The 19959-nt window shown below is 54.2% G+C and overlaps 4 protein-coding genes across 4 annotated transcripts; 2 read left to right on the top strand and 2 right to left on the bottom strand.

Moving 5' to 3' along the window:
- Positions 1 to 425: 425 nt before the first annotated feature.
- BGZ61DRAFT_412509 (Aldehyde/histidinol dehydrogenase) lies at positions 426 to 6574 on the top strand. The gene is given in 8 exon segments (XM_046243297.1): positions 426 to 666; positions 720 to 810; positions 876 to 1245; positions 1297 to 2304; positions 2318 to 2463; positions 4289 to 4342; positions 5477 to 5540; positions 5623 to 6574. 8 exon segments carry the CDS (start codon positions 556 to 558, stop codon positions 6416 to 6418), a joined length of 2640 nt encoding a protein of 879 aa, XP_046109640.1. The 5' UTR covers positions 426 to 555; the 3' UTR covers positions 6419 to 6574.
- On the bottom strand, positions 6575 to 7826 carry BGZ61DRAFT_443242 (uncharacterized protein). The gene has a single exon (XM_046244848.1). It carries the CDS (start codon positions 7797 to 7799, stop codon positions 6615 to 6617), a length of 1185 nt encoding a protein of 394 aa, XP_046109639.1. The 5' UTR covers positions 7800 to 7826; the 3' UTR covers positions 6575 to 6614.
- A 785-nt stretch (positions 7827 to 8611) lies between these two features.
- Positions 8612 to 10321, bottom strand: BGZ61DRAFT_342959 (Metallo-dependent phosphatase-like protein; the record flags this gene model as incomplete). Its single annotated transcript, XM_046239550.1, has 3 exons — positions 8612 to 8641; positions 8700 to 8852; positions 8900 to 10321. 3 exons carry the CDS (start codon positions 10319 to 10321, stop codon positions 8612 to 8614), a joined length of 1605 nt encoding a protein of 534 aa, XP_046109638.1.
- Positions 10322 to 18227: 7906 nt separating this feature from the next.
- BGZ61DRAFT_443237 (uncharacterized protein) lies at positions 18228 to 19899 on the top strand. The gene has a single exon (XM_046244847.1). It carries the CDS (start codon positions 18598 to 18600, stop codon positions 19549 to 19551), a length of 954 nt encoding a protein of 317 aa, XP_046109637.1. The 5' UTR covers positions 18228 to 18597; the 3' UTR covers positions 19552 to 19899.
- The last annotated feature ends 60 nt before the right edge of the window (positions 19900 to 19959 follow it).

Genomic DNA, 19959 nt, shown 5'->3' with positions numbered 1-19959 from the left:
AGACTGAGACACCTCTTATCGATTTGCAATTAGATTTGCTACTATCCCCAATACTGATATCGGCCGGCACAATTGATGATGGGGAGAGTCTTGGAGCCCATGATGGCCGGTAAACAAGCCGGCTGAAGCTCGACCCACCCGAAGGGGTACCTCACATACATGATGCATACGATATAACCAATCCCGGCGCTCTGCTGTGCATTGCTTCATGAGAACGCCATCTACGCCGCATGTTGACCTCAATTGATTGACCTGCGCCGCCCAAATTAATTGTTAATCGCCTGAGTAAAGCATGATATTGAAGCTGTCACTCAATGATAGCATCGGCTCCACCTCCGCACTGTAGATAGCCGGGCCGGGACACGAACCGGCACCGGATCTTGTGCCCCACCGAAGCTCTTTCCCCCATCGCTAAGACGTCACCCCGCTATCATCACAGCGGAAAGCTTCCACCTCTGGACGGCGTTTCTCATTGTTTTGCGTTGCCAATTGACTCTTCGCTCTGCTCCTCGGAACCGCCGCATCTCAGCCTGCAACCTGATCCTGCTGATCGTCATGGCACTCCTCCACCGCATCTTAGCTCCGTCGAGCAGAGGAGCTTTGCGACACGGCCCCGGCATCGCTCTGATCCTCGCCCGCCGAGCTTCCAATCTGGCGCCTCCCAAGGTTGGTGTTGATTGCTTCAGTTCAACCTCAACGAGATGCTGATAATTCCACAGCTCAAAGATCCTTCGTTGTTGAAGCAGAACGTGTGCTATGTCAACGGTGAATGGGTTCCGGCCAAGTCAGGCAAGACATTCGAGGTCACTGGTGAGTCTCGTCCCATGCGCTGCCCGTAGCTTCAAGCTCTTTCGCGATACTGACGCTTAGCCTAGATCCGTCCACGGGCGCCCTCATTGGAACATGCCCTGAGTTCGACACCAATGACGCCCAATCTGCCATTGTCGCCGCTGCCGATGCCTTCCCGGCGTTCCGTGCGAAGACAGGCCGTGAGCGCTCCAAGCTGCTGCGCGCCTGGTACGACCAGATGATCGATAATGCAGATGACATTGCTACCCTAATTACCTGGGAGAATGGAAAGCCGCTCGCAGACGCCAAGGGAGAAGCTACGTACGCGGCCAATTTCCTGGAGTGGTTTAGTGAGGAGGCGCCGCGAGTCTACGGCAATACCATACCCACCTCCGTGCCCGGAAACCGAGTCTGGACCCTTAAGGAGCCTGTTGGAGTATGCGGATTGATCACCCCGTGAGTCATAACCCATCTTGACCTCACGCTTCCAAACTGACCAGACGATAGGTGGAACTTCCCCGCGGCCATGATCACGAGGAAGATCGGCCCTGCGCTGGCAGCGGGTTGCACCGTCGTCTGCAAGGCTCCCGGCGAGACTCCCTATACTTCCTTAGCCCTGGCCGAGCTCGCTCACCGAGCGGGCATCCCCAAGGGTGTTGTTAATATTGTGACGTCCTTGGACAACACCCCTGAGCTTGGAGAGCTTCTCACTTCATCGCCTACTATCAAGAAGATCTCATTTACCGGTTCCACCGGGGTCGGCAAGCTCTTAATGAAGCAGTCTTCCAGTACCCTCAAGAAGCTCTCGATGGAGCTCGGTGGAAACGCCCCGTTTATTGTATTTGACGATGCCGATGTTGATGCTGCTGTTGCGGGTGCTATTGCCTCAAAGTTCCGCTCCTCAGGTCAGACCTGCGTGTGTGCGAACCGCATCTACGTGCAAAAGGGTATCTACGACGAGTTCGCCCAGAAGCTCACCGAGAAGGTTGAGGCGTTCCGCGTGGGCAATGGTTTCGGGGAGGGTATCACCCATGGACCTCTCATCCACGACCGAGCCGTCTCCAAGGCCGAGGCCCACGTTCAAGATGCCGAGCAGAAGGGCGGCAAGGTGACCATCGGTGGCCAGCGAATCACGGACCTCGGCCCGAACTTCTACGCACCCACCGTTATCAGGGACATGACCCCCGAGATGGACATGGCGTCCCAGGAGACATTTGGCCCTGTTGCCGGCCTGTTTCCCTTTGAGACGGAGGAGGAGGTAGTGAAGATGGCCAACGACACTAATGTGGGCCTTGCTGGTTATTTCTTCTCCAAGGATATTGAGCGGGTGCACCGCATCGCCGAGAGCCTTGAAGTTGGCATGGTCGGCGTCAACACAGGTCTGATCTCAGATCCTGCGTCACCCTTCGGCGGTGTCAAGGAGAGTGGCTTTGGCCGCGAGGGATCTCTGGACGGTATCGCCGAGTACCAGGTCACGAAGATGGTGACGTCCGGTGGAATGGGCAAACCCCTGCAGTCTTGAGCTGAGCATCAAGTGCTTGAGAGGTTTAAGTAGCTCCAGTAATCGCCATTATAATGAGAAGAGGAGATATGGGCTGGGTGTAATTACTATGGTTTGGATACCTAGAGCACAAATGCAGCTTTCTGATCGGTATGCCGTAGCGCGCGAAGGGAGTGCTTGTCGATTTATCTATCTTTGTGATTCATGAATTAAAGTATTTGCACATAGGTAATATCGGCACTAAAGAAAATGAGCGAATGCAACTTGTGACTATCACGGAGAAGCTGACATTGATAACTGTCTCTCGTCCCATTATACCGTAATGACCCACCAGCGCAATACTATGTATAGCTGGAAGAGACATGTAATATACACCCACCACCTCTCCACATCGTACCTCATACATAAGAAATCATAGTCCGTTTACTCAAACTGTTTAACCATTTGGGGTATGTTAGGAGAGCGTGCTGTTACCACCAACCTTAACACTTGTAGATAAACAATAAAATAAACATTTGGACTAGAAACCTTAGTCTGTCCGAGTGTATTGTTGATCTTTGAATGGACTGGGTAAATAGTCTGTATTGTTGATCCTATTGTTTGTGTTTTTTTTTACTGTTGAGCTTCTAGTCCCCCCTCTGGGTATGTGTGTACTAGGGCACCCTAACCTCTTGATAAAATAAACATAAAATATTTAATGAAGAGTAAAGGGGGAAAAAGGCAATAGGTAGCTGGGTTGGCGGCATTGCCAAGCTGTTTTCGGAGAAGGGTGCTGAGACTCGACAGTCTCCTGAGTGGAGACAGTCCTCCAACTTTAATAAGGTGTACAGCACACACCAACAGAACTTTGCCGATGGCCAAGCCAAGGCCCAGAGCACCAAGGCAACCGAAGAGTGGAAGGGTTCGGAGCAGGCGGTGAGCCAGAAGGCTCATCTGCACCTAGGCCCGAAGTCCCGGCGGAATGTCATGGAGCCCAAGATCCAGGCTCTCTTGAACTCATTCCAAGCCCGTCAATTAATCGCGATGGACCCGAATACGACCTCAATGAGCTCGTACCAGCAGGACGTCCGACAGACATTGACAAAGCTTGCCGGAAATGAACTTAACAGAAACCAGAAGAAGCATTTCTTGCGAGTTCATGCCGTTTCCGAGGTCCAACAGCCCCGTAAAAGGCTGTGGATGGGGAAGAACACCATAAACTAAATACTAAGTGAGGGCGGGGACAGGGGACACTAAGAACGCATAACCCACCCAAAGGCAGATCTGTGATGACCGCGATAGTGTCGTGACGGAAAGGGTAGCTAGGGTCGAGATCAAAATTCGGGTAGATGGACCAATTGAGTGATAATAACAGTCTTCTCAGCTGATACCATTTGATCAAATAGATCTCTGAGAGGTCTCCAAAGATTGGTTTAAAAGACTTTGTATTGAATGAGATACTAGAAGGGGTGATTCTTCCTAATAGATCTTGCTTAATGTCTCCCAATTCATGGTCCCAATGGGTCAGGCCACTGGTCCCTATCCGGCACGGTATTTCCTGTTGAAGGAAGCCGTCAGTCTTAGCCCTAGTCGCGGCAAGTATCTGATCAAATGAACTATATCCCCAAAAGACCGGAAATCCCCGACTCAATACCATAAACTAAGTGCTATAAGCTAAGTGTTATAAACTAAGTACCATAAACTAAGAACTATAAACTAAGAACTATAAACTAAGAATTATAAACTAAGAATTATAAACTAAGAACTACTAACGAAGAACTATAAACTAAGTACCATAAACTCAGTCCTACATAGTAAAACCCCAGTCAAGCGTCACGAGACTAATGGGCCGCCCTCCTACGATCCGTCTTGCTTCACTGAGACGTAGGTATATAAGTGATTTACAATTCCCTGTAGCAAGTTCGACTCCTGCTCCCTTGAAGGGAACAAGCCTATCCGCATAGTGCTTTTTTCCGGAGGGATTTCTTGAATGTCCTATGAACGAGGGTCTCAGACAAGAAAATACCCGACCTCTTCTCATGGCTTCGGAGCCCAAAGCTAAGGTTCATCTGGGTGGCCTTCTGGTTTACAGCTGACTTTTTCCCAGAGTGCCTTACTGCTTCAGCTTGCTTGAGAAAGTAGTTTGAGGTCTGCACCTCAATCCCTGCCATCTCGCAAGCAGCATTCCAGAGCAGGTCATGGTATGCCCGGAAGTGCATACCAGCCTCGGGTCTGTAGAAGTACTGGCTGTGGAAGGAGAAGAATACCACTTGCTTGATATCCTTGGTTGATTTGTCCCGCACCAGTAACAGGTATGGGTCTTCGCCAAACATTCTGAACGGCACGTTTAGCTTGACCTTCAAGGTTTCAAGAGCCCCGGATTTTGGCTCCAGGTCGAGCAGCAGGTTGAAGGATTGGTGGTTCTCAGATCCCACCACAATGATGATCTTTGACCTTGTGTTCAGCCATCTTTGAAGCTCGAGGCACTTCTGCTCTACCTGCGACCAGTTTGTGTACGCTTCGTTCCAGTCGATTCCAGTGGCTTGGTATGCCTCCCGAATGGGGATTCGGTTTGGGATTCTAACCGATAGGTTGGAGCTCATCCTAGCTTGCTGCGCCTTCAGAGAGGGGTTCGTCCGAAGCCAACGTCAACGTCGGTTCTGTAGAAATGGTAGGTGTGGAAGGAGAAGAACCATAAACTAAAAAAAAATAAAAAAAAAATAAGCTAAATACCGTAACCTAATTACCATAAACTAAGTAATGTCTGGTTTATTGATAAAAGATACGGTCCGTGCAAACCGGGCCGGAGACAGAGAGAGTCTGGGATTACCAGGAGGATTAGGTTAAAAGAGGGAGCCCGCTGAGACCAGCTAAAGGAATGGGCAAACTAGAGGATTGAAGCACTTGATTAAATGCTTATCAGTGCAGCCAAGAGATAAATTGCATAAATAATGCGATAGCTGCTGCAACAGCTGGTCTAAATCACAAGGCAAGACAGCCTTGTTCGACCTGGGGAAGTCATTGACATGGAATGCACAGGCAGGTACGTACCTCGCAAACCGTGGAGAAGCGCACCCCACCCCACACAAGCCAATTAAGACGGGTACGTAGCGCGGGCGTGAAACTTGGTGAACTGACGTCGGAAGCTCACACGCAAGGATTTCGACTTGATCGACAGACCTCACTTGCTCCCCGCCACAATCACAGCCATGGCATTCTCACGAGCCAATGCGCCTGCAAGGCACTGCCTGCGCCTCCTGGCGTCCGAAGGGTATGTTTTTGTCACATGGAGATGCTCGGCCTAGCGCTACAGCTCACGTCTGACGTCAAACCCCGACTGACGCTTCCTCTAGACCGGCTTTCCAGAGCCTCCCTCGACGAAGCATAACCGCCGCCCTTCCCACTCAGTCCACCGTCCGTCTCTTCAGCTCTTCGACGCCCCTCCTGAAGAAGCGCAAGATCGCCATTCCCACGGACAGCCCCAAACACAGGGATGCTGTTGCTAGCAATGACGCCCCAGCTCCATCTTCCAAGTCCTCCAAATCCTCCTCTCCCAAGGCTGGCCAGGCCAACCCCGAAGACCCCCTCGACTTCTCCATCGTGACTGACGCCTACGCACCCATCGACGCCCACTTCAAGGCCCAGCTCGCTGGCATGGTCCACGGCGGCCGCTTCAACCCGACCAACCTCGGCGCCCTCCCCGTCTCCGTCAAGGACCCCGGCGCCGATGCCGCCGCGTCCTTCCCGCTTAGCGAGCTCGCTCAGGTCGTGCCCCGCTCCGGCCGCACCATCTCCCTGCTCGTCAACGACAAGGACTACATCAAGCCCATCATGTCCGCCGTCCAGGCCAGCCGCGAGTTCAACCAGCAGCCTCAGCGTTCCGAAGACAACGATCTCGAGCTGCTCCTCAAGGTCGAGCTCGAGCGCAAGGATGACGTCGCTCGCCGCATCAAGGAGACCATGCAGGCGTACCGCGAGCGCATCCGCCAGGTGCGTTCTCGACATGAAAAGACGCTGAAGGACTGGAAGAAGAACGGCACTGTGCTGCCGGACGCTGTGAAGCGAGCCGAGAAGGAGCTCCAAAAGGTGCAAGACAAGAAGATGAAGGAGCTCGACCAGGAGGAGGCCCAGATGATCCGCCAGCTGTAATGGAGTTGCAGGTACGTATATGGTGTTATGTAGCTGTACGATCAAACAAAAGGGCTCAGAAGTTGCCAAAAAGGCATGTTAAGAGACTACAACCGCGAAAAGGTGGATGGGACGTTGTATATATTACTACATATCGTGACAAAAGTGTACACTGGTTTTCCTCTCTAGATCCCTCTCGATTTCTCTTTATTTATCATCAAGCGTTTGCCTTGGCCTTCCCTGCCGGCTTTCCTCCCCTCTTGGCCAACAGCGACGTCAGCTTGTTCTCAAACGCATTGACATCGTTGGTTGTGTAAGTCTCGGCGCGGAGGTGCCACGAGCGGGACAAGCCAGTGGGGTCCATAGCAAACTTGGGCGTCTCGTGCTGGCCCATAACGGCCTTTTCGAGGATGACCTTGCGGATAGCCTCCTCGGCGCCGGTGATGATGGGCGTGGGCGTCGCGGCCGGAGCCTCACCCTCGCCCTCGGCGGCCTCAGTGGTCTCGGCGGGCTTGTTCTTCTGTTGGAGGTACTCCTCGGCGACGGCCCGGGCTTGGGTGTCGGCGAAGAAGCGCATGCCGCCAGCCTCAATCTCAGCGGCGTAGTGACGGGCCTGGAAGGCCTGGGGGGCCCCAACGTGGTCGGCTGTGCCGAGGACGCTGAGGTTCTGTAGGACGGCCGCCGAATTGCCGGCGGAGCTGGAGGGTGCGACGGGCGCAAAGTCGGCGAGAGACTCAAGCGTCAGAGACGGGGTATACTGGGAGGCCACACCGAAACGGATGCTGTCGTCGAAGGCCTGCTCATCGGGATCCAATCGCGCAAACTCGTCTCCTCGAGTCTTGCGGTCCTTCTCGTCACCTTCCTGGCGCCGTCCCTGCATACCCCTCGCTCCACCACGTCCCCTACCACCTCGGCCGCCTCTGCCTACTCTCCCTCCTCTACCACCTCTAGAGCCTCTGGCACTGAAGCCACCTCGATTGCCGAAGCCACCCCGAGCACCGAAGTCACCTCTAGGGGCAAAACCACCACGGCCCCTTGAAGGACGGTCGCCCTGGGGGGCGCTTCCTCCTCGTAACCCACGTCCACGGAAATTCCCACGGCCACGGAGCGATAATCTAGGAAGGCTCTTCACATCGAGGACTCGGGGTCCGCCCGCCGGGCCAGAGGCCGCGGGGCCAGGTCGAACGGGGCTGCGAGATCGGGCGAAGGAATTGATCTCGGTTGTGGCAGCATGAGATCGGCTGTGGGGAGGGCGGTTCGCTGCGTGGCTGGGGCCATTGTCGTCGGCGGCTTGCAATTGCGTCGTAGAGAATTGGCGGATGCAGCTTCGAAGAGCATCGGAGGCCTGCTCGAGCTCGGGCCTTGTTCGGCTACACACCGAACGAAAGGCGTTGCGATGCATTGTTGCTTGATGTCGTTTGAGGTTGGTGAGCTGGAGTTTGCACCTTGCCATGCCCAATTTTCTGATGTCGGTTGATTGCATGACTAAGCGGGAATCCCCCACGCTTATTGGACAGTTCACTTACACCGATCAATTCGCCGTTCTTCATACGGGCATTTCACAAACCAATTCGTGCCAGCTGAATTCAATCAATAGCACCTCTGTGTATCTTATTGAGCAAAAAGCTATTTATTGTCTTTGAAACCAACGCGAAGCAAGATCCGAAGACTCCGGGCAGTACAACACCAGTTTGACACTCGTACATTAGCACTTCTAGCGAGACGTGGACTGCTCACTCGGCAGCCTCAAAGACGGTGCGATACATGTACATTGCGCCATGCAAGACGCAGAGCTAAGCCCATCTAGACTCCCCGGGGCGGATGCTGCAGCTATGTGGCGGCGACATGGATCTCGCGTGCCGAGTTGACCATTTCTGGTCGTTGGGAGGACAGTTACGTCTGCCCACTCGGATCAAGCCAAGGTCGATGCGGACCACCCCAACACGGTTGTCACCCCGTGGGCATGATAGACACATTTCCCGTGCTGAATAACCCTGTTTCCTTCGCTTGAAATCCTCCTAGTCGCAATTCGTTTCCCAAAAAAGGTCTTTCGGGTGTTGTCCAGTTGCGTCGCTCCAAACCACGGCGTCCGACTCTTCCTGGGTTGCCCTCGGATCGCCAGCCGTCTCTCATACGTATTAGAATGCTCCCAGTGAGGGGAGTCGAGAAAAATGATTCTTTGCTGGTGTTTCGTGACTGCATGCCATCCCACACTTATACGCTCTGGGGCTGAACCATGGCCGGCTGAGAAGGGTCAGTGAGTGCACATTGCAGACGGGTAACCTATCGACTGGCAACTTACAGGGCTGTTCAGCATGTGCTGTCGCTTGTTGCGACTCTTCTTGATGTGACTCTTGAGAGCTGTCGAGTCAAGAGGCTTAAGTAACTCGAAGCTGCAGAGAAGCTCGGCAGAAACCGACATGACGGCACCCCAGTTATCAAATTCGCCACAATACTACAGCAAGTTAGCAACGTTAGGGCAAGCAAAGGTGGGGAACGTACATTTGGAGCGCTGAAGACGGTGACCAGCACCCTGTCGTTGAAGAATTCGTATCCGTCCTCGACGACCATATGCGCGCGACAGATGAGATCGAAATCGTGAACGGCCAAGAAGTCGGTGATGACGCGTTTTCCAAAGCAGTAGCTGACTCCTCGTTCATTAGCTTCCCAATCTTGTTCCATGTCTGCAGGATCCGACCACAGGAGGTCGTTGAGCAGGCCGTAGTCGGGCACATCAGTCGGTCGCGCGATGTTTCGGATGTCGTCCATGTGGCTGAGGGCGGGGGAGAGACCTCCATGGACACAGAAAATCTTGCCAGCAACAATGGCGGCAATCGGCAGCGTGTTGAAACAGTCAACGAATGTCTTCCAAATTTTGACATTGCACCTCCGCTTGCACTCGTCGTAGAACCCGTAGACTCGGGTCACATTGGCGCACTCGTGGTTGCCGCGGAGAAGGAAAAAGTTCTCGGGGAACTTGAGCTTGTAGCAGAGGAGCAGCAGAATGGTCTCGAGCGACTGCTTCCCCCGGTCAACATAATCACCCAGAAAGAGGTAGTTGGACATGGGCGGGAAGCCACACATCTCAAACATTCGGATGAGGTCCGTGTACTGTCCGTGGACATCGCCGACGACCTTGACAGGGGCGTCTAGCTCCAGCAGAGCAGGCTGAGACAGGAACACCTCTCTCGCACGCTGGCAAATGGCGACAATCTCGGCATTCTTGAGGCAAACACTTTTGGTCACCTTTCCGGCGTAACCCGCATCAAGAAGACGCTTAATAAAGTCATCGAGGTCAATATCTTTGATGTCAGCCATGGCTACATTGGAATTTGTCTCGCCTTTGGCGTCGGGGTCCATCTGCTTATGGACGGGATTGATGGCATTGTCCCGCTTCACCAAGATGGATTGGCCCGGAGTTTGCATATGGGTGTTGACACCAGCATGGGCAGAGGGGGGTTGGTCGGAGACGTGGTCAACCTCGCCCGAGGCTTGGGCAGCGCTCACATCATGGTTGCCGCCCTTGGCCGAACCATGGATGGGGGAAGGCGGAGGTTGGTCCTCTTGAATCGCAGAGTCCGAGGTGGAGAGGTCGGTGGGGTTATGCTTGAGCGACGGGAGGTCGCCTCGGCTTAAACGAGATGCGCTTGACCTACCACTCCGGCCGGACCGCACTGAGGCGGCGTCGGTTTTGCTTGAATCATTTGTTGCATCGCCGTTGGCTAAAATGGTCGAGTTCCTCGGGCTGTCAGTCTTGCCGCTGCCGGGGATCTTGGATCGCAGGGAGCGGAAAGATCGCGACGAGTCCTTCGTGTCGGACCTGCTGAAGGACGGGTATGACTGGAGGGGCGGGTCGACAGCACCGGCAGAGCCGGAGCTCTTGGAGCCGGAACCACCGCTCTCTCTGGAATTCTGGTTGCCCATTGTGCCAGATCCCCGTGTCACTCAAGCGCGACGAGTGTCTCAAATGTCGCGTGGTGGCGTGGGAGTATAGTCAAGGCTCGCTGGCCGACCCTTTTCTCAGAACCACCCAGGAGTCGTTTCCGATGATCTGACGCTATGGGAAGCTGTTAAGGAGGATGGAATAATCGACCGAGGACAGCAAAGAAGGAGCCGCGACGGTGAGCTCTTGAAGCGTCCGTTTTGTGTGGTTTCGGCTGGCGCCCGGAGTAGGCTGACGAGGTGTCGAGGTCGGGTGTCGGAGGGTATATTTTGCGGCGGTGATGACGTCGTGGGGGGACGTCCTAACGCCGGATGGAGGCACGGAGGATGAAAAGCGCGAACCCGCTACAGTCGGAGATAGCGCTTGGAAGCGGAAACCCCGATTTGAAATCTAGACAAAAGCCCACGTCAGCCGGGCTCAGAAGCCGGTATTTTGGGCTGCGATGAGGGACAGAGGGCAGTTCTGCGGCGCATTCAAAGTGGTGGAGCAGGCTTGAAAAAACGAGACGGCTGTCGAGGCGGGAATGGAGAACGATCCAGCCAACGAGTCGTGGTTGTGTCGCAGTGGACATGGGATGGGGGGGAATTACCTTTGGGAGGGGAGGCTGAGATGCGAGAGAAAAAATCGAAAGCCAAGACGGCTTGGAGAGAAACGAGCGTCAACAAGGAGGAGGAGGCGCTGGGCGCTGGGTGGTTGTTGCAGAAGGCAGTTTGCGCAGGGTTCGTTGGACCGGGGTGCAGAGATGAGAGACGCTGGGCGTCGAGAGTGGTTCGCGCTGCAGAGACGTCGGTTCAAGGGCGGCGGGGAGTCGACTTCTGAGGTCGCAACGCAAGGGAGATGACGACGAGGCAACAGACGACGAGGCGACGGACGGGATACGGCAAACGACAAGTGAGGAGTAGACGATGGGGCGGAGCAGTGGATGAGGCTCAGCAGGTTGAGGTGAAGGACGGGGATTTGGAGGAGGAGGAAGTGGAAAGAAGGTACAAGGTGTACGAAGCACTAATGTACGGACGAGGCAGGCAAGGTATGTACCTACTACGTAGGTGTAGGCGTGCGAGAGCGTCGTGCTAGCAGCTTGTGGTACCGCCGGATAAGGTCGAAGGCGATGGAGCAGGTGTGGCGGGCGACTACGAACGAATTAAGGTTCCACACCCCTCTTCAGTCTTCTTGGCTTCTTGGCTTCCTTGGCTTTCAGGTGTCGTGTTGGCCTGTTGAATGCTGTGAATCGCCTGGGGGATGCGTGAATGATTGGGCGTTGTGTTTGATACAGCGTTGATGGTCAAAGCCTGCGTTGCGTTTTGGATGACGATGGTTGCGGTTCACTGCGGTTCACCTGGGTTCAGACGCCGCCATGGAGGGGAACCCGACCTGCGATCTGCGACAATGGACGTACGGCACTCCGGCGCCGAACTGCGTTGCGCGGTACGGTTGGGTCGGCGTGGGATTCGACAGGGGTGTCTCCGCGGTAGGGGGATTGGAGGGATTGGAGGGAGCAGCGATTGGATGGGAGCAGAAACGAAAGGATGAGGAGGCGTTGGCGAAGGGCAATGATGATAAGAAGTGGTGAAAGGGTTCAGACAACAATTTACAAAGGTCGCTTGTGGGGGAGGGGCATGGAAGCCACACAATGACAAAATGAGGTAGGCGACCGTGTGTCGATCCAAAATTCAATCCTTCCGCGTGGTCGGGATGGATTTGAGACTGCGGGACACGGGACACATGAACATGGACTCGACAACAGGTCTGGGATCTGGGATCTGGGATAAGTTAGGTAGGTACTAGGTAGTGAGTGATTGTGTCCACAAGCAACCTAAGACAAGACAAGCTGCTGGCGCACTGGAGAGTCGAGACTGGCCCGCGGCAAAGCCAAGACCAGGCTGGGCCGTTTACTATTGATAATACCATGCGATTACCTAGACCATGAGATTACCTAGGTAGACCATGCGATTAGACCATGCGATTAGACTGTTGTTAGTCCCTTCGAGACCCTCGACTCGACTCGACGCCTTTTGCATCCCGGGGACTCTCAATGCCCAACTCCCAAGGGTTAGGGAACCAATGCCCAACGAGGCCGGGGTGTTTTAGATTTGCAGACCGAGACGATGAAAACGGATTGCTTCATGGGGCAGAAGCTGGGAGCTGGAGCTGGATGAAGCGTCTCGCTCTGACTCCCACCCCACCGCTTTCCCACCTTTCGGCATCGCTTACCTTAACCCTAGGTAGGTACCTAGGTATGCACCACTCACACCAATACACCCAAGACTGGCTGGAAGCACCATTGGAACCAAACCGCGCCAAACTGCACCAGAACTGCACAAGCCCCCCGGTGACACACCATCGAACCAGCCACTGAGCGCCGCCACATCCGCATCGGTCTGCATGCGGCGGATCCCACAACGCCAGGGAGGCTGCGAGTTGCCAGGGTACGGGACCCAACATGCGAGCTTGATGGCACGTGCGAGAAGCTTGACTGTGGCAAGGCAATCAATCGATCAATCGCTTTCGCTTGGGCTTGGGCTTGGGCTTGGGCTTGTGTTGATTGTCATGCCCCCGAGCCAAGCCCGCGAAGGCGCCGCGTCCGGGTCCCTGCCTGCGCTGGTCAGGACACATGTTGGTCAGTCTCCTCGGCACGCGCAGATGACAAACGGCAAGACAAAACGGCAAGACAACTTACAAATGACAAACAACGGGCGAGTTCTGGTCTAGCCCAGGGGAAGAATGACGCCAAAGCTGGTCGCCATCGTACACGCGGACGTCTACCCGTGACCCAGCCCCGTGACTGCCGTTCCCTCACCGACGCCGCATGCCGTACGCCGCATGCCGCATACCGCATACCGCATACCGCATGCCACGCCCCATGTCCATTGGGAGCAGCGTGGGGTTCGGTGTCGCTCTCTACCTTACCTACATGGTTATACCGTAATTCCAATACATGCCTGCCATGTAACCCGCATCTGTGCGCCTCTGCGTACCAAGTGCCGCGTCAATGAGGGGCAGTGCATCGATTTGCTGCTGTGCTTGACACCCATCCCAGAAGCGCGGTTGGTCAAACAAGTCCCAGCAGAGGACCAACCCCTCCGGCCTGCAGCACGGCTTGAATGCGACGAATGACGTTAACGATGGCATGGGACGCCATCACTCCAGGTTCCAATAATGCATACAGCGGTGACTGCCGCCTCTGTTTGTCTGTTTGGAGGGGGGCATGTGTGATTTCTGCATGTACGTGTTGCATTGGCTGGGTTGGTTCCTCTCCCAGAACCAACTTTGGCTTGGTTGCTGTTCCTTCTCTTCGAGTCTGTCTTGAGAACCGTCTGGGGAAGCCACATTGAAAGATCTAGGCATGAATAGGCAGGTGGTTGATAGAGTTAGAGTTAGTCGTCAACTAGTCTCCTTGGCCTTTCACAGCTCAAACTAACTACTCCATCCGCCGTTCAATCATTGATAGTCGGGCGAATAAGATCCTTCAAGCCTTCCCCTCTCACTCACTCAACAACTGTCTCGTTCCGTTGTCTTCGCTCCAGCATCATGAACTCTTCCATTACCCTATTTTGAATATCGCCAATGCACCGATGCCGCAAGTCCTACAATCCATGCCTATATCGCGCCCAATTTTCCAAGCTCCCAAGCCGGCGAGTTACCACTGCCCAGTCCTAGGGAGTTCAAGAAGATTGTATGGATGTACCCTAAGATCTACAGCTAGCGAGTATAGTTGACATGTTTTCGAGTTCTCTTAGTTTTTCGTTGCCGATGGAAGTTCTCTGTGAGTATGCGACTTGTGGTGTCTAGAGGGGGAAGGGGTTGCAGAGCGTCGAATTCGTCATGATACAGGAGTTGCAAACAACAGGCGCACACAAGTAGCACCGCATCCCATACCGGAAATTTCACACAATCGGGTCGTTGCGCATTTACCTTCGCCTCGAGCCCCCGATCCAAACGCCAGTCTAGACAGCAGTAGCATGCGCAACGAAAACGCGGGAAGTGCAATCATTAGATTTCCCCCATCGAGGAGGGATCATATATGAATCTGAAGTCTCGAGAACACATGCCGTCCTAGTTTTCAGGGATGGTAAAGAGACTCTGTGAATTTAACGTCTGTGGATTGGATATGACGCATGCGTACAGTCAAATGTGTTGTGAGGTGGGAAGTAACGCACAGAGCGTGTGGTGATCATGATAATTCGCCGTCTAGGGTAGGTTTCATCGCACGCAGGGTGTACGCAGGGTGTTTAAAAACGAACCAGAGTCTTCCCGAAGCTGCGACCATAGCTTGCATCAACAATGTGTTTCGTTCAAGTCTTTAAAGCTTTACTATTTCTCTTGCAGGAGTTACAATACTGTACTGCCTGCGCAAGTCTCCTCGGTTCTCTTCACGGATGACTCCGTAACATATGTAGGCAGATCCTATACGGGTGATGTCACATATTCCCACATAGTTCTCGTTATCTTGAGCAACTCATTTTGAAAATATACCAGGTGCCGTGGAAAGAAACCTCGGTCCTGCTGATATTATCACACCTGTGCCAAGCTGGTCATACTATTAGGACAGGATGGACAAATAAGTCCAACACAGAGTTATAATGAGAGATTCTCTCAAAAAGTTCCCAAAGACTCCAGAGAAAAAGAAGGACGAGGGAATTAATCCCATCACTTTTGAGTTTCAGAATAGTTCAGTTGGGAAATAAATTCGAACACGACGTAATGCTCTGTTGGACCTTCCAAATGCTCACCCACCTAACCTGTAGCTGACTCTCGCGCGAGGGAGATCACTCGGTGACACCGATGGCCAAAATTCAATAAAATGTGCCAATACACGCACATGTGAGATTGAATGCAAAGGAGTCCTCGAGTAATTGATGCTATAAACCATATTGCAAATATTATCGACTAGTAGGAGTGACTGGTGACACAAATGGTACTAGAGGAGGAGATAAATCTTGGCCTCTGGCAAGCAATTCGAAGTGTTACAAGGGAGGACAATGCTTGTCCGGTTGAGTAGACAGTTACAACCAAGCTTGTAATAGGAAGAGCGGGTATAAAATGTGCAATTGAAGAGAGGGAATCATCAGGCTTCATGCGTTCAAAAAATTGACATAAAACATGCTTGTCTGGCTGAGGCGCCATACTGTTACTGATTTTAGATTAGTGTGATGCTAATGGGGATTTTGTGATAATTGCAGCCATTCGCTGATTCGGTGATTCATTCATTCATTCATTCATCTATTCATCTATTCAGGCAATGTACTTTTATCGGCCACCATAAATGAGATGGGTCTCGCTGGTGAGTTGACGTCCTGACTTAAACATCCTTCACGCGGGCTTGTTTTCCCGATCGCTGGGGAATTCCGGCCCGTCCTACCAGTGGGTTTCAATAATTCGGGTATCATATGTAAACACGGAACTTGCGGCTTCCGTATTCGATAGCCAATGGACATGGAAAGGGGTGGAAACAATATTGTATTCACCGCGGGCTTCTCAGAACAATGGTCCAACCTTTCTCCCCTCGGGCAGCACGTCAGCGCAACATCGGCGACTTACAGACCGCCCAGAGGCCCCGTTTCGGGCTTACGTACGCCCTACGTGAGAAGCCGTGGCTCCGTCGCTTTGGGGGTTAGAGGCCGTCAATCGGGGGGCAAGTGGAGGCAGATGCAGGTTCAGGCGCAAGAGTTTGTTTGCAAAGCCTCCGTAATGGACCGGGTCGACACCGACTTGCAGACCAAAGTTCTGCGGCCATTTACCGTGAAGGTGCGGAAGCACATGGGCATCATCTCAATATCGACGGCAGAGCAGCCACCACGTGACGAGTGAGATCAAATGGTGAGACAGCGTCGAGCGGCCGGGCACTAGACTGTAATCTCCATTGCTTATTCGTCTGCCCCGTCGACTTGGGGCTGAAGCTGGGCCTTGTTCGTCCCGGCCGAAGCCTAGACCGATCTGAGCAGTGCTAAATTGATGCTCACCAAAGTCCTTCCATGGTGCTGGTGAAGGTCCTGGGGAGATGGACAGGGGTAGTGGCAGTGCAGCGGCCCCGGAACGGAAGCATGTCGCGCCGGCAGCCACCGGATTGTTTCTTTTCCGTGGGCTGGGGGCTGGTTGGGCTGTTCTCTGGGAGTGGAAAGAGAGTGTGCTGTCGTTTCGTACGCGGCTGCTGGGCTGAGGCAGCATGGGCTTCTAAATTTAGGGGAATCCGCCTGGACGGTGCGCGGGGCTAGCAGTGAGTGGATGGGCGGGCTGGTGGGCGTGCGGGCTGTGTCAGTTCATCGCTCATTTTTATCCTTTGTGGCACTGGTGCTTCTTGGCGACTGAGTGTGTTTTCGCTCAGCCCTTCGGAGTGTGCGTCGTCGTCCTTCAGATCACGATCCCGTTTTAATGCCACTTGCCGTTGCCGATGGCCCATGCTTCACCCGCTCAAGAAGCTCGCATTTTGTTGCAGGGACAGGAGTCGGGGACAGGAGTCAGGGTCAGGGTCCATCGCGTCACAGTCTTTTGCCTTCAATTACGCAGCAGTACGTCAGTTCGTGTCGGTGACATCAGCAGATGGAGGGGGACGCGACAGCTGAACGAGATCCCAGAGGCGGGGGCGGGTTCGACGGTTTTACTGCTCCAATGACGGGTTGTGTCTCGTAAAATGGGCTCCAGTTCGTCTCTAAGCCCGGGTTCTCCCACTGTAGATTCATAAGCTCAGATTGTGCGGTGTCGCTGATCGTCTTCTTGTTTTTTTCTTCTTCTCTTCATGCTTCCCTGGCTGCATGTCAGCACCAGCAGATTGACATGGCCTATGGGGTTCTCACCATTATCCCCTGTGGTTTGTCGGCCGCAGGGCAAAAGGTCGATCAGACATAAATCTAAGGTCATCGGGGTGGGGCACTTCATGGGTCCTGGCCGGGCGTCGTCAGCCCCATAAGAGGCTTTGGAGGCCTGGTCTTGGCAAGGGCACGGGAATGTCTCAACCCAGACTTCTGACCATATCACCAGGGAGGTCATGGTTGATTCCGGCTTAGTAAAAGCATCGTGGGGGCTGATGAGCTAAAGTGAATGGATAGCAGGACTTGGCCAGGGTGATCAAGTTTGGTCGTTTGCGTCTCCCCGGCCCAAAGTCAATGGCTTGGGGAGTAAGACGGCGTCGACGCAGGGAAAACAAGTGAAACCGTCCATCTTCAGCCGGTCAGCAACCAAACCCACCTAGGATGGCGGGGGCATGCAGGTCTGTCGAGTGCTGCATTGCGCTCTGGTACCTCTAGTACCTCTAGTACCTGTAATGCCCGCGAAGTGACCGTGTTGTTGTGGGTGAGTGTGTGTGATGAGCATGATCCTTCCAAGCTCCTCCCCCAACGCGACGACTACTGGGCCAATGACCTGATCACCAGTGGATTTTGATCGTGGATGTTCCCGATAACCCAGGGCCATCAATAGGATGCACTTTGTCTGAGCGGAAGATAGCACCACAGTCCACAGCGTGATTTGGCCGTCTTGGGAAACAAAGCTGCGCCGGCTTGGGCCTGGACCTGAAGATGTGAAGGTGGCTGAGCTAGCGGGCACCTACTTCTCACCAGTGGGCCCCCTGCCAACCAGCCAACCCAGCCCTGTAGCCCGCTCGGTGCCCCGACACAGAGCTGCGAGCGGGCTACCGACCACCCAAGCCCGCTGTGAGTTTAGTGGGCGCGGCGGCGTGTAGTGCCGTGCCCCTCGCAGCCAGCGCTGGAGGGACGTAAGCCCGAGACGTGCAAGCCCCCTGGCGCCCTATAAGCGGCCAAGGCAGAAAAGGCCTCTAGCTTCGCGGTCGCCTCCACCATAGAACTGCCACACACACGTCCGCGGGCGACATCCACTCGGGGCGCTGCGCCACGGCAAACTCCACGTCAACCTCGCCTGGGCCGGGGGAAGCTCAGCGCCCAGCGCCCACCACCCACCAGCCCATGCACAAGCAGCTGAAGCGTTTTTATAAATCCACCGCCCTTCAGCTCCTTCCCCGTTTTGCTGACATCTCCTTCCCTCTCATCCATCCATCCATACATCTTTCCGTCGTTTCTCGTTCGCCGTCGTCTCTCGCCTTCCTCTTGACGCCTCGCTCGCTAAACAGGCATCCTCCTTCCCGGTAAAACACTCACACCTCGCTCTCCACACCTCCCACCGGCTTTACGTCATCGTCGACCCTCCGACCGACCAGCATAAACACACCCGCAACCGCAGCCGCCTCCCGAAAGCCAAAACGACACACATTCACATTCACAGCACGAGAACCAGCCACATAAACACAATGGGTGTCGGTCGCTTCTTCTGCGTCGCGCTGCCGTTCGCGCTCACCGTCGGCTCCATCATTTTCCTTCTTGTCGGTACTCTTGCTGGTGTCGCCGACAAGTCGCTGTACCTCTTCCGCCTGGATACCGAGGACCTCACCCTCAGCGATTCGAGCTTCGATAACATCATCGACAACCTAAGCTCCCGCGCTGTCAAGACGAGTAACATCACCGCCGCGGACCTCAACCTCGGCAAGTACTACGACATCTCTTTGTGGAGCTACTGTGCCACGTCCTTGAAGGGCAAGCGAACATGCGTCGACCCCAAGTTTAACTGGGCTGCCTCTGCTCTCAACACCACCTGGATTGAGCACTTTGGCTCTGCTGCCGGTGTTCAGGTCGACATTCCCGATGAGATCACCAGCGCTATCAAGGCCTTCAACAAGGTCACCAAGTGGACCGAGATCGCCTTCATCGTTGCCTTGATTGCCCTGGCTGTTGAGATCGTCCTGGGTATTTTCGCAAACTGCTCTACCATCATGTCTTGCTGTACCTGGATCGTGGCCGGCATTGCCTCCCTTCTCGTTTGCGCTGCTGCCGGTCTCGCCACTGCTACAGCTGCCGTTGTCGTTGGTGGTGTCGAGGCCTCTGCTAAGTGGTACGGCGTCAACGCTAAGATCAATACCACCTTCCTTGCCGTTGTCTGGATCTCTGCTGCCTTCGCCATCGGTGCCAGTCTCTTCTGGGTGTTCACCATCTGCTGCTGCAAGCCTGATCACCGCAGCAGCCGCAAGAACCGCCGCTCTGACGGCGAGAAGCTGCTTCCCACCAAGGGCTACGCTCCTCTCGGCGGCGACCATGAGATGACCAGCGGTAACTACTACAACCAGAACCAGTCTCAGTCTCAGTACGGCGCTCCCCGCGGCGCTCCTCGTTCTGACCTCGCTTACGAGCCCTACTCGCACCGCGCCTAAACATGCCAGGCGTCAGTGCTTGAGCTCTAAACGACACGACTGGTGACTTGTTTACCGACCTTGATGATTTTGCATTGCCGGCGTTGGGATCTTATTGGATACTTGTGAAGGATAGTAACAGAGAGTTGGATCGGCCCTAGCGATCATGACGAACATGACAAGGGAATGCTTTTTGTAACGACAAGCAGTTGGGAACGGATTGTAGATCCGGGTTGGGCCATGGATGGGAAGATGTCAGGAACGGCATGATACCTAAACTTGGGGGGACGGGAATGATTAAATATAGCTTCTTCTTCTTACTTCGCTGTATGATATAACCTCAATCAACGAAATATTTGTGGATTCAAACCTTTTCCGAGGGCAGTTTCTGAGCGACAAGAGAATCCTGGAACGACTATCCCAGTTGTG

The sequence above is a fragment of the Ilyonectria robusta genome (assembly GCF_021365365.1).
Source record: "Ilyonectria robusta strain PMI_751 chromosome Unknown BGZ61scaffold_3, whole genome shotgun sequence".
NCBI classification, from domain to species: Eukaryota; Fungi; Ascomycota; class Sordariomycetes; order Hypocreales; family Nectriaceae; genus Ilyonectria; species Ilyonectria robusta.
This window is presented reverse-complemented; position numbering and strand designations above follow the sequence as displayed.